This window comes from Pseudoliparis swirei, chromosome 7, assembly GCF_029220125.1.
Source record: "Pseudoliparis swirei isolate HS2019 ecotype Mariana Trench chromosome 7, NWPU_hadal_v1, whole genome shotgun sequence".
In the NCBI taxonomy this organism is placed as follows: domain Eukaryota; kingdom Metazoa; phylum Chordata; class Actinopteri; order Perciformes; family Liparidae; genus Pseudoliparis; species Pseudoliparis swirei.
In genome coordinates, this window is record NC_079394.1 from 14,740,289 (window position 1) to 14,752,634 (window position 12,346).

At 43.4% G+C, this 12,346-nt stretch overlaps 1 protein-coding gene across 1 annotated transcript; it reads right to left on the reverse strand.

Annotated features, from left to right (window-relative positions):
- Nucleotides 1-8,886: 8,886 nt before the first annotated feature.
- Nucleotides 8,887-11,722, reverse strand: tor2a (torsin family 2, member A). The gene is made up of 5 exons (XM_056418940.1): nucleotides 11,553-11,722; nucleotides 10,436-10,701; nucleotides 10,110-10,285; nucleotides 9,875-10,002; nucleotides 8,887-9,670 (listed from the first exon to the last, which is right to left on the reverse strand). The coding sequence occupies exons 1-5, from the start codon at nucleotides 11,671-11,673 to the stop codon at nucleotides 9,426-9,428; spliced, it is 936 nt and encodes a 311-aa protein (XP_056274915.1). The 5' UTR covers nucleotides 11,674-11,722; the 3' UTR covers nucleotides 8,887-9,425.
- Nucleotides 11,723-12,346: the final 624 nt, after the last annotated feature.

Genomic DNA, 12,346 nt, shown 5'->3' on the forward strand with positions numbered 1-12,346 from the left:
GTAGGAAGGAAGGAGAGAGAGAGAGAGAGGGGGGGGGGGGAGAGAGAGAGAGAGAGATTTGTCCTAACAGGTGCAGATATTGTTCTTCTTCTTCTTCTTCTTCTTCTTCTTCTTCTTCTTCTTCTTCTTCTTCTTCTTCTTCTTCTTCTTCTTCTTCTTCTTCTTCTTCTTCTTCTTCTTCTTCTTCTTCTTCCTCTCCACAAAGCTATGTTCTGTGTTTTTTGGGGGTGTAGTTTGTCTCGGCTGCTGTGTTGTTGTTGTTGTTGTCGGGTTTGGAATCTAATTAAAGGCTGTTATTGGATAATGTGGCTCTGATGGAGTCTGTGAACCATGGTGAGAAGCTTCACTTTAATATATATATATATATATGTATATGCTAAAGTCGTTGCATGTCTGATTCAAGGACAGTCTGTATTTTTGAGCTCTAGCTGCTGATTGTCCAAACGCAATTCTTGTGAGATTTCAAACCCCAAAGCCGAGAGTTGTGCCTGGACATCTGTTGCTGGAGCTCCTCCTCTACACCTCCTCCTCCTCTTCTCCTCCTCCTCTTCTCCCATCACCGGATTCGAGATGTTCCTTCTTTTTTTATATTATTAATAGTATATATATACATATACATATATATATATATATCTATATATATACACACACATATATATGTATTTATTTATGTATATATATCTATATATATATATATAAATACACACACACACACACACACACACACACACACACACACACATATATACCTGCATGTCGCTCATTCGATGTGAGTGATTGTGTCTGAGAGCTTGTAATCATCTGTTTCTCTCTTCATGTAACTTCCGGTTACTTTTTACCCATTTTTGTTCATGAACTTTAATTATAATAATCGGGTTCTCTGGATGCACTGAAGCAGAATTCACTGCAGGTCCCAAAAGAACAACATAGTGATAATAAAGAGTGATAATAAAGAGTGACAATGAAGTATTTTACAAGCTGTTGCAGTGAAACTAATATCTGGAGGTTTATTGTCGCTCCGCTTTTGTTGCCGCCCTTTTGTTGGCGTTTTGGGGGGGATTAAAATTAGCATAATTCTCTCCAGGAATGTATCATTTAAATTTTGTTTAACAAACCGTTACCTTTTTTTCAAGCCTTTTTATCCCTTTGATGAAAAGAAGACGAGAGAAGATGATATCATGAGCCAATAAAGAAGAATTTGTTTGTTCTGATTATATTGTCGGTTAATAATAAATAATTAATTATCAGTTTTCATGTTTCTTTTCTCTTTTTTTCATCTTCCGGATTTATTTTACTCACGTGCAGCTTTATTGAAAGGTTTATTATTCAAATGTAAATCCGATTTAAGCAGTTTAAATGTTCAATAATGTAATCGTCACATTTATTTTGTCTCATAATTTGTGCAGGGTCTATGTTTTATATTTTTGGGGGGAGTTTCAGTCACGTGACTTCTGACATGCATTCATCAGAAATCAAAAGATGCATAAAATGGTCCAGGAAATGAAAATAAAAAAGAATAGTTACGGTGTGATATTATTATATTTATTAATAAAATAAAATACAATTATATAATAAAGAATAATAAAAATACAGCTTCAAAGAAGTTACGACATTTTCAACAATGTGCCATATTGAAATGAACTTTTTTGGTTTATTTTTTCATTCGATTAATTAATTACATTCATATTTTTTTTAAATTAATCTCAGTGAAATTGTTTTCTGCAGATTTTTAATGTGTGTGTTTTATTTTTTGACTTCCGGTCAGAACGAACCAATCAAACCTTCAGCTGGACTTTTTTACACCATGACGGAGCTCAGTGGATTAAAACAGTACCACCCACGTGGGGGGGAAACACACAGGTTGTCTATGGACCCAGCGCCCCTGAACGCCTCATCGTGCCCGGGCCGGAGATGCAACAAAAAACAAGTTTTCATTTAACAAATGAATCAATAATAAAAAAAGAAAACACAAATTGTCAACATGTTGATTGAAGTCTGTTGATTCACACAATCATAAATATACAGAAAATAAGTTTTAATTGGAGGAATAATGACCCAGACATGACCGTCGCAGAGCAGAGCAGGCAATGAGGATGGAGACCGATGTAAAGGGAGGAGCATCACGACACACACACACACACACACACACACAAACAGACACACACAGACACACGCACACACCCACCCACCCACACACACACACACACACACACACACACACACACACACACACACACACACACACACACACACACACACACACACATCTAACACTGACCTGAGAGCAGCTGAAAGCTCCATAATAATGTAGGCATCCCATTAAAGGTGCTAAACATTTCAATTGTCTCCACATGACTCTAAACATGGCGACTAGCAGCTAGTGTGTAGCAGCTGGTGGCTAGCAGACGGTTGTTAGCAGCTTGCGGCGTTGCAGCAAATAAAAGCATCGACCAATCAAGTTGGGCTGAACGGACATAATGTACACATTTTAATATAATTCCAATATTGTAAGACATGCAGGTGACATTACAGGTGACATGACATTTAAAATGGCAGCTGACATAGCAGGTGTAATTGCAGGTGTCATGAAAGGTGACACGACAGGTGACATGGCCGGTGATATGACAGGTGTCATGGTAGGTATCATGGCATGTATCATAGCCATGGCAAAACGTCCTTAAAGACATTTTCCCTTTAATTGGCAGCTCTCTATTAGATATTATCAATGTGTCTCTGCTAACAGGCCACGTACCACACTCCTTCAAAGTGGCTGTTATTAAACCTCTCCTGAAGAAGCCCACTCTGGATCCAGAGGTGTTGGCTAACTACAGACCGATCTCTAACCTCCCTTTCCTCTCCAAGATCCTTGAGAAAGTGGTCGCAAATCAGTTGTGCGACTTTCTACGTCATAATAGTTTATTTGAGGAGTTTCAGTCAGGATTTAGAAAACACCACAGCACCGAGACAGCACTGGTGAAAATTACAAATGACCTCTTAATGGCAGCAGATAAAGGACTCCTCTCTGTCCTGGTCTTGTTAGACCTTAGTGCTGCGTTCAACACCATTGACCATGACATCCTATTACAGGGACTGGAGCAGTCGATTGGCATTTCAGGCACGGCACTAATTTGGTTTAAATCCTATTTATCAGATCGATCTCAGTTTGTATTTGTAAAGGATGACGCCTCGATAACCACCAACGTTAGTCACGGAGTTCCACAAGGTTCTGTTCTTGGACCAATTTTATTTACCTTATACATGCTTCCTTTGGGCAATATTATCAGGAAACACTCCATAAACTTTCATTGTTATGCAGAGGCAAAAAAGACGGGGACATAAAAACATGGATGACCTGCAACTTCTTGATGTTAAACTCAGACAAAACCGAAGTAATTTTACTCGGCCCTGAGCACCTCAGAGATCAATTATCTGGTGATGTGGTTTCTGTCGACGGCATTGCCCTGGCATCCAACACCACTGTAAAGAATCTTGGCGTTATCTTTGATCGGGACTTGTCCTTTAACTCCCACGTAAAGCAAATCTCAAGGACTGCATTCTTTCATCTACATAATGTTTCAAAAATCAGGCACATCTTGTCTCAAAAAGATGCCGAAAAATTGGTTCACACGTTCGTTACTTCGAGACTGGATTACTGCAACTCCTTATTATCAGGCTGCTCTAATAAGTCTCTTAGGTCCCTCCAGTTGATCCAGAATGCTGCAGCTCGTGTTCTCACTAAAACTAAGAAAAGAGATCACATCACTCCTGCACTAGCTGCTCTGCACTGGCTCCCTGTAACATCAAGAATCACTTTTAAAATTCTTCTCTTAACCTACAAAGCCTTGATTGGTGATGCACCATCATATCTTAAGGAGCTTGTAGTACCATATTGCCCCACTAGAGAGCTGCACTCACTAAATGCGGGACTACTTGTAGTTCCTAGTCTTAAAAAGTAGAATGGGAGCCAGAGCCTTTAGTTATCAAGCTCCTCTTTTATGGAACCAGCTTCCACCTTCAGTCCTGGAGGCAGACACAGTCACCTCATGTAGAGTAGACTGAAGACTTTCCTCTTTGACAGAGCTTATAGTTAGGGCTGAATCAGGTTCACCTGGTCCAGCCCCTTGATATGCTGCTATAGGCTTATAGCTGCCGGGGGACGTTTTAGGATGCACTGAGCACCTATCTCCTCTTTTCTCTCCTTAAGGATGAATTTTCATCTCTCAATCACACATTACTAACTCTGCTTTCTCCCCGAAGTCCTTTTGACTTCACGTCTCATAGGTCATAGATCCTATCTGCCTGATGGATCATCGAGGTCTGGGTCGTGGAATTCCTGCTCCTGACTACGCCACTGTCCTGTTGAGACTCCGCCCACTGTTGAGACTCCGCCCACTCCTCCTCTCTACCTCCATCTGCCTGATGGATCGTGGAGGTCTCCATCGTGGAATATGCCTACTATGAACTATTCATACACTCTGTCACATTCATTGAATGTATTTTAACTCTAAATCTGTCCTTCTGTACACATGGCATCTATTCTTCTGTCCATCCTGGAGAGGGATCCTCCTCTGTTGCTCTCCTGGAGGTTTCTTCCCTCTTTCCCCCTGAAGGGTTATTTGGGAGTTTTTCCTGATCCGATGTGAGATCCTGGGACAGGGATGTCTATGTGTACAGATTGTAAAGCACTCTGAGACAAATTAGTAATTTGTGAAAATGGGCTCTACAAATAAACTGAATTGGAAAAAAAATGAATGGCAGGTATCATGGCAGGTGTCATGGCAAGTGTCATGGCAGGTGTCATGTGTTAGGTTGTAATAGTTTATTTTGATAACATCTGCAGAGGTCTTATGTTTTAAATTAATACATATAGAAAGATATTATAATAGAAAATGTTGATATTGTTATTAATGTATTATGAAGCATAGGGGTAATGTTTACTCTATGCAATTGTAAATGGCAAGAATGAATGTATATTGCATGAGGGTGACTGTATGTTAGTATTATAGATTGACGAGGCCGGTTGAATTCCGTCAAGTGACTTACAATAACAAGGGACTTTTATTGTGAAAGTGACTTTAATGCGGACAACAACAAGACGGGACTCTTATTTTTAAAATACTTGTTTAGCGACTTGACCGGAAGTGACGTTTTGACCGGGGCCAGGGACATTGAGTATAAAACTCCGTGAAGGAAGGTGGAGGAGCCGATGAAGAGCACGATCGTGAGCCTTGAATGTTTGTTTTACACTTCCTGCCATTAAATGTTGATAACTTAATTCACGCGCGTCCGGAGGCCTGTTTTCCATCATTTGCGAAGTGCCCAGTTTCAGAACTACTTTACACATGGCAGGTGTCATGGCAGGTGTCATGGCAGGTGTCATGACAGGTGTCATGCATGAGTCCAGTGGACCCAGAGGACCAGATCTGGTGCCTGGACTCTGAGCAGCTGCAGAGTCTCATTAACATAATTTGCGGTGGGAAAGGAATCGCTCATCAATCAGGAAGTGACCACGCCAGAGACCGAGTGGTCAGCCGTGTGTGTGTGTGTGTGAGTGTGTGTGTGTGTCTGTGTGAGAGTGTGTGCGTGTGTTTAGTCATTAATCAAATGGGTTTGAAGAAAGTGAGCGGCGTCACAGCCTTCATCCTCCCCTCGCTCCTCGTCCTCCTCCTTTGGCCTTCGCACCCCATCTGACCACGGCACAGAGGCCAAGGTCACACACACACAGACACACACACAACCTCCTCGCCTCACATTCCCCCCGCAGCGTCCCCTTTGTCCACCTGTTGTCCAGGAGACTCGATTGCCACTGAGACCACCCGACTGTGTGTGTGTGTGTGTGTGTGTGTATGTGTGTGTGTATGTGTGTGTGTGTGTGTGTGTGTTAGAGGTCAGACCGGGGGCTAAAATAACAGATAATCCCACAGAACCTGGTCCGGCTGTGACATCATGGAGGTTAAATCCAGCTGCCTCCTCAATGTAAACATATCTGAATCCTACGTTCTTTAGAAGAAAAAAATATAAATATATTTATATTAATAAATATAATGCTGCAAACTTTAGCTAGTTGCTGCTGCAGCTTCCTCCTTAAAGAGACAGTACACTTTATGTACAAACCTTTATCAACATGTCTCCTGTAATGTAAGTTTCTGAACTCTAACAATTCATTTTAACCTAATGAGTAAAATCAACACAATAAAAAGAGGGGGTGGTAAAGGAAGGGAGGGGGGGGGGGAGGGGTTAAAGGAGTGGCCGGCTGCAGGAATGCGAAGCCGGCCCAAAGCGTCCCAAATGACTGCACACACAAAAAAGGATTTAACTCTTTGTCACGATTGTCCCCTCACACTCCTGAGAGGAGAAGAAAGAACCTAGCACAAGACTCCCTAAACCTCCCCCCCTCTCCTCACCCCTCAACCCTGACCCTCCCCCTCTTTGCTCCCTCCCCCCCCTGACCCCGGCCGGCTGCATAAAAGACCTATCAGAAGTATCGCTGGCAACATTTACAAGTGAAAGAGGCTCAATAATGGAGCGGTTAGGGAGAAGAAAGAGAAGGAGAGGGGCACTCACAGATGTGGAGGTGGGAGGAGGAGGGGGGGAGCAGCGTCCCATTGTTACCCCCCATCCCCCCAATGCAGGGGAGGAAAGGAGCAAGGGATGGGATAGGAGTGAGGAAGTAAAGTAGGAGGTGAAAGTGGCTTTTTACACCCGATTTGTGACGAGGGGGCAGAGGAAGGAAGGAAGGATGGATGGATGGACAGATGGAAGGAAGGAAGTCCCTGAGTTTAGTCCCTCAGACTGAAGAGAAAGAAGGAAGGTATGAGGGAAGGAGGGATGACTGGAAGGAGTAAGGAAGGATGGAAGGAAGGATGGATGGACAGATGGAAGGATGGATGGAAGGAAGGATGGAGGAGAAAAAAGAAGTCAGGAAGTAAGAGAAGTAAAAAAGGAAGGAGTGGACAGCAGAGAGGCCGGTCCAGCTCTTCTGTAGAGACTGTGTGTGTGCATGTGCGTGGTGTGTCTGTGCATGTGTATGTGTGCATGTGTGTGGTGTGTGTGTGCATGTGTGTGGTGTGTGGTATGTCTGTGCATGTGTGTGTGTGTGTGTCTGTGCATGTGTGTCTGTGCATGTGTGTGTGTGTGTCTGTGCATGTGTGTGTGTCTGTGCATGTGTGTGTGTCTGTGCATGTGTGTGTGCATGTGTGTGTGTGTGTGTCTGTGCATGTGTATGTGTGCATGTGTGTGGTGTGTGTGTGCATGTGTGTGGTGTGTGGTATGTCTGTGCATGTGTGTGTGTGTGTGTGTGTCTGTGCATGTGTGTGTGTGTGTGTCTGTGCATGTGTGTGTGTGTCTGTGCATGTGTGTGCATGTGTGTGTGTGTGTGCATGTGTGTGTGTGTGTCTGTGCATGTGTGTGTGTGTGTCTGTGCATGTGTGTGTGTGCATGTGTGTGTGTGTGTGTGTCTGTGCATGTGTGTGTGTGTGTGTGTGTCTGTGCATGTGTGTGTGTGTCTGTGCATGTGTGTGGTGTGTGTCTGTGCATGTGTGGTGTGTCTGTGCATGTGTGTGGTGTGTGCATGTGGTGTGTCTGTGCATGTGTGTGGTGTGTGTGTCTGTGCATGTGTGTGGTGTGTGTGTCTGTGCATGTGTGTGGTGTGTGTGTCTGTGCATGTGTGTGGTGTGTGTCTGTGCATGTGTGGTGTGTCTGTGCATGTGTGGTGTGTGTGTGGTGTGTGTCTGTGCATGTGTGTGGTGTGTGTCTGTGCATGTGTGGTGTGTCTGTGCATGTGTGTGTGTGATAGTCATCACGGTCGGAACTGCAGAGAGACGTGACCGATATAAGGAGGTGACAGCATGAAGTCTGAGAGTGGAGGAGGATGAGGAAGAGGAGGAGGAGGAAGGTCACCTTCCAGCAAGTAGAGAGTCAGGAAAACCACAGTCACTTTTAGGCCTGAAAATATGCAAAAATGTCAGATTCAGGTTCAATATATTAGAGACCGAGGATAAGAAGCAGAGACTTCTATACCACCAGAGGAGTCGCCCTCTGGTGGTATATTAATGACACTGCTTTAAGGATTCAGGACATGACATAAGACATGTTGTTTATTCATAAACATTTCTTTTAATCCTTATTGATGCTTTTTGACAAAAACAAGTGAATATATTTGACTTTTTTCTTCTGGAAGATGATTAAATCAGGATGTAAACAATAATAAATTATATTTAATAGTTTGGCTTTTTAAACCAATCATACTGGAAAACTCTATAAAAATGTTTGAATACATTTCCTCTTTTTAAACAGTGTTATAGTGTGTGTGTCTGTGTGTTGACACAGTCATCAATGTAAACAATAGGAAAAAAAACAAATAACAGAAAATCAGAGATCCATAAGACTCGTTGTCCGTTCACATTTTTGTCATTATATTCGTAGCAGAAGTCGTATTCTGGCTTCGTGAAACGTAGATGATCAAAGAACAATAGGCACAAACAATAGAAACATCTGATGGTGGCTGCACCTCCTCCTGCTGCACCTCCTGCTCCGTTAAAGGTGATTTTCATTGTCTTGTTTATTCACGAGTTGTCAACAATTCAAACTCGTGGCAATATCTCAGAATTCAAAGTGTCCGTGTGGCGTTCACTGGCATCAGGTCCACGTCGCCGCCCACAGAGTTAAAGTGCACTTTGCGTGTGTCCACACAGGAAACTTCTCTACGACACAAGTTACATTAAAGACACTAAATACTCATATAAAAAGCACCGAGCTCCTCCTCTTTGTGGCTAAACGCAGTCTCTGCTGCCCCCTGGTGGCAGAACCCGCCACCTGTACTAAACCCTGCAAAATTACTTTCAGGTGAAATTCATTTAAAAATTACAAAAAACACAAACAACCTCCTGGAAGATGAATACTTGTGGACGTCGTACATGTTTTAATACATGAAGTATGTACAACGTGTTGTTAGGAGGAGTGAAGATGATATTTCAAGGATATTTAGGTTCTTAATCAAGGATATGCATTTAATTAAATGATATTCATTCTCAATTCTCTAAATCTCTTGAGGAATTACACCCCAATTCTTCTTCTAGATTTTTGTGTGTGGAGTGACTGAAAGACAAATGTTGGCTTTTTTCCCCACACAAATTAAAACATTCAGATTTAAATCAACAAAATATTTGTTTTTTACATTTCTATCCCTTTGTAGTCGAATTCTCAAACACACAAAAAAAAACTGCATGTTGAGAAAAAAGATCCATGATAACTGAATAAATACGGCGGCTGAAATATGAACGTACCAACTCCAGAGTTCATAAGTTAAAAGGGGAGGCCGGAGCATCACGTGACTCCTGGTTCAGTTCGATAATGCCTTCAGGGAACCTCTGCGAGTTCAATCCCTCCCCCCCCCCCTGAGGGTAGTTGGTGAGAGTCCTTTCCTCTCACAGGAAGAGGTTTATTTTGGCGGGCACGGTCTTGCAGCCAGTGGTGGAGAAGTAGTGACCTGGCACAGGGTCGTAGGTCATGTCGCCGCCCACCGACGCCACCACGTCGCCGCGGCCGCAGCTGCCTCGCTGGCAGAGCTGCGATTGGGCGCAGCGCTCCACGTGGCGCCGGCTCAGCGGCAGGAAGGGCACGAAGCGAGAGACCAGCTTCTGGCTGATGACGGAGGAGCGGAAGAAACCGCCTGAGAGAGAGAGAGAGAGAGAGAGAGAGAGGAGTCACTTCAGACATGTGGTGGTCAGGAGAGAGAATGCAGTTTTAACACATGAAGCATAGGCTTCTATACAACCAGAGGAGTCACCCTCTGGTGGCCAATAGAGATAATATAGCATTAACACATGAAGCATATACTTCTATACAACCAGAGGAAGACCGGAAGTAGACTCACTGGCTGAGCTGTTGTACGCCGCCTGTGCGATGGCGTCCTGGAAGTCGGCCCACTGGATCTCCTCCCGGTCGAGTCCGGCCTGCCGGCTCTCCAGAACCTCCCTGTGGATCACCTCCTCTCCTGTGGTGCTGCAGGAGACACAACCACACCTCAGATGAGACACTCTAATAAACCGATTCTGATCCGTGTGCCCCGAGTCGTCTCAGGGTCTGTGTGTGTGTGTGAGGGTGCGTACCCGATGAAGACGTAGATGGCCTTGCGGTAGTTGGTGCGGAACACAACGTGCGAGGGGCCGAGGAAGGGCTCCAAAATGTCGATGACGCCCGGAGGCATCTTCTCCATCTCCTCGAACAGGAAGACGGAGCGAGCGCACTGTGTCAGGTTACCCAGAACCCACCTCTTCAGCTCCTCCTGAAACCACAAGGGGCGGTGGGGGGTCAGTACAGTAGAAAGTACATGTTGTACCTCTGAGATGCAGTAAAAAGCACAATGTTTACTTTAATCTTTGAACTGTTTCAATGGAGATTGCCTGTCACCCCTGACCTTTGACCCCTGACTCACCCTGTACTGCTGGACCCGGTCCGACGAGGGGAAGTGCAGCGCGGGCACGAAGGTGTGGACGAAGGGGCTGCTCATGGCCGAGCCGTACAGGTGGTTGACCAGAATGGAGCTGACCAGCGTCTTGCCCGTGCCCGAGGAGCCGTGGAAGGACAGCACCAGGGGCCGCTCGGGGCTTTTATTCTGAAGGAACCTCGCCACCTCCTCCGACACGATGTCCTGGGCCAGGTGTTGCCCGTACACATTCTTGTAGAGGTCCCACTCCAGGTCTGGTTGGTTCAGGACATAAGGAGATGTTACCGACAGATTAAAACGTGTGACCTTTGACCCCCAAAGGGTCCAGGAAGTGAAGAAACTAAAAGTACTTCTGCACAAGAAACAACTCTTGTTTTGGCGAGAAACTGGTTTCACACCCTGGTATTATTATTAATATCTCAGAGCTAAATATTTACATAACTATTAAATAATAATAATAACGTAAATATTTACCTGAGATGTAGTACAGTGAAAAGTACTATGTATACCTGATATGTAATACAATAAAGAGTACTATATTACCTCTGAGACAGTAAAATGTACTATATATATATATATATATATATATACCTGATATGTAGTACAGTCAAACTACTTTATTTACTTCTGAGACAGTAAAAAGTACTATATATATACCGGAGATGTAAAAAGGTAAAAAGTACTATATTTATACCTGATATGTAATTCTGTAAAAACTAAGTACTATATTTACTTGTGAAACAGTACAAGAGTACTATATTTACCTGAGTAGAAAGTCGCAGAAAATGTAAATAATGAAGTACAAGTACCTCAACGTAAAGTAATTGAGTAAATATACTCAGTTACATTAAACAATATGTAACGATTTATATAAAATGTATTAAACTAAATATGTACATAAACACAATAATTTCCCATTAAGTGACCACATTGTAACGCTGCATATTAAGAAAGTCCCTCCGTAGTTTTTAGAGCTATTAATAAAATATTGAATTAATATCTTTTTTTAACCAACAGCTGAGGGGACTTCCTGTTTAGCTCGCGAGCTAGCAGGAAGCGGCCGTCAGTGCCCGTTAGCAGACGTTGGTGCCCGTTAGCGCCTCACCTCTGATGTTTGGCTTAAAGTCACATTCGCAGCTGTCTGAGATGCTGCAGTAGAGCTTCTGGAACACTCCACAGACCGGACTACAGAGGTGTAAACACAGCACGGACAGGACGGCTAACATCTCGGCTGCCTGCTGGCGCGCAGAGAAACCGGAAGAACTTTCCCCCCGTCTCGGAAGTCCGTCCGTGGACACGTAAAGAAGTGACAGAGGAAACGACAGTTCCCAGAGTGCATCTGGCGCGGGTGCGGAACGTGGAAGAGGGACACGTTGGAAGACCGCAGTCCAGAAAGCAAAGCCGTAAAACACATTTGGGACAACGAGTGACTTTTTCTTTTACTCGCTTTGTATTTATTATTTTACTCAATAAATAATAATACTACAAATATAAAAACAAATGTTATTTATGTAATTATTCGGAACAAATTGACAAAACAAATACAATAAAACAATAGTAATCTTTATGTAATAGCGGAGAAACGTGTTATTAGTAAATATTTCAACAGAATATAAAGTTTTAGACACTTGATATTAAATAATTATATTTATTTAATCCCAATTGCCGCTATTACTTCATGGACTGGAATCCATCGGACACTGGCTCCTTGGCCAAACACAATCCGCTCAAGACCAATGGCCTGTAAGATGTTGCAAAAACAAGAATATCAGTGTCATTAGCATTGATGATGAGGGACTTGATACCTCCCATTGCTGCATCCCTGCATGGCATGTACAAATATGCGGTTGTCTGCTTCCTCATAAGAGCATGGGGACATAGCATCCAGGCATTTCCTTG

Coding starts and splice junctions, on each gene's coding strand:
- tor2a (XM_056418940.1), bottom strand. CDS start 11,673: ATGTTAGCCGTCCTGTCCGTGCTGTGTTTACACCTCTGTAGTCCGGTC. Junction 10,702..11,552: donor CTTTAAGCCAAACATCAGAG/GTGAGGCGCTAA, acceptor TGAACCAACCAG/ACCTGGAGTGGGACCTCTAC. Junction 10,286..10,435: donor ACCGGGTCCAGCAGTACAGG/GTGAGTCAGGGG, acceptor TTGTGGTTTCAG/GAGGAGCTGAAGAGGTGGGT.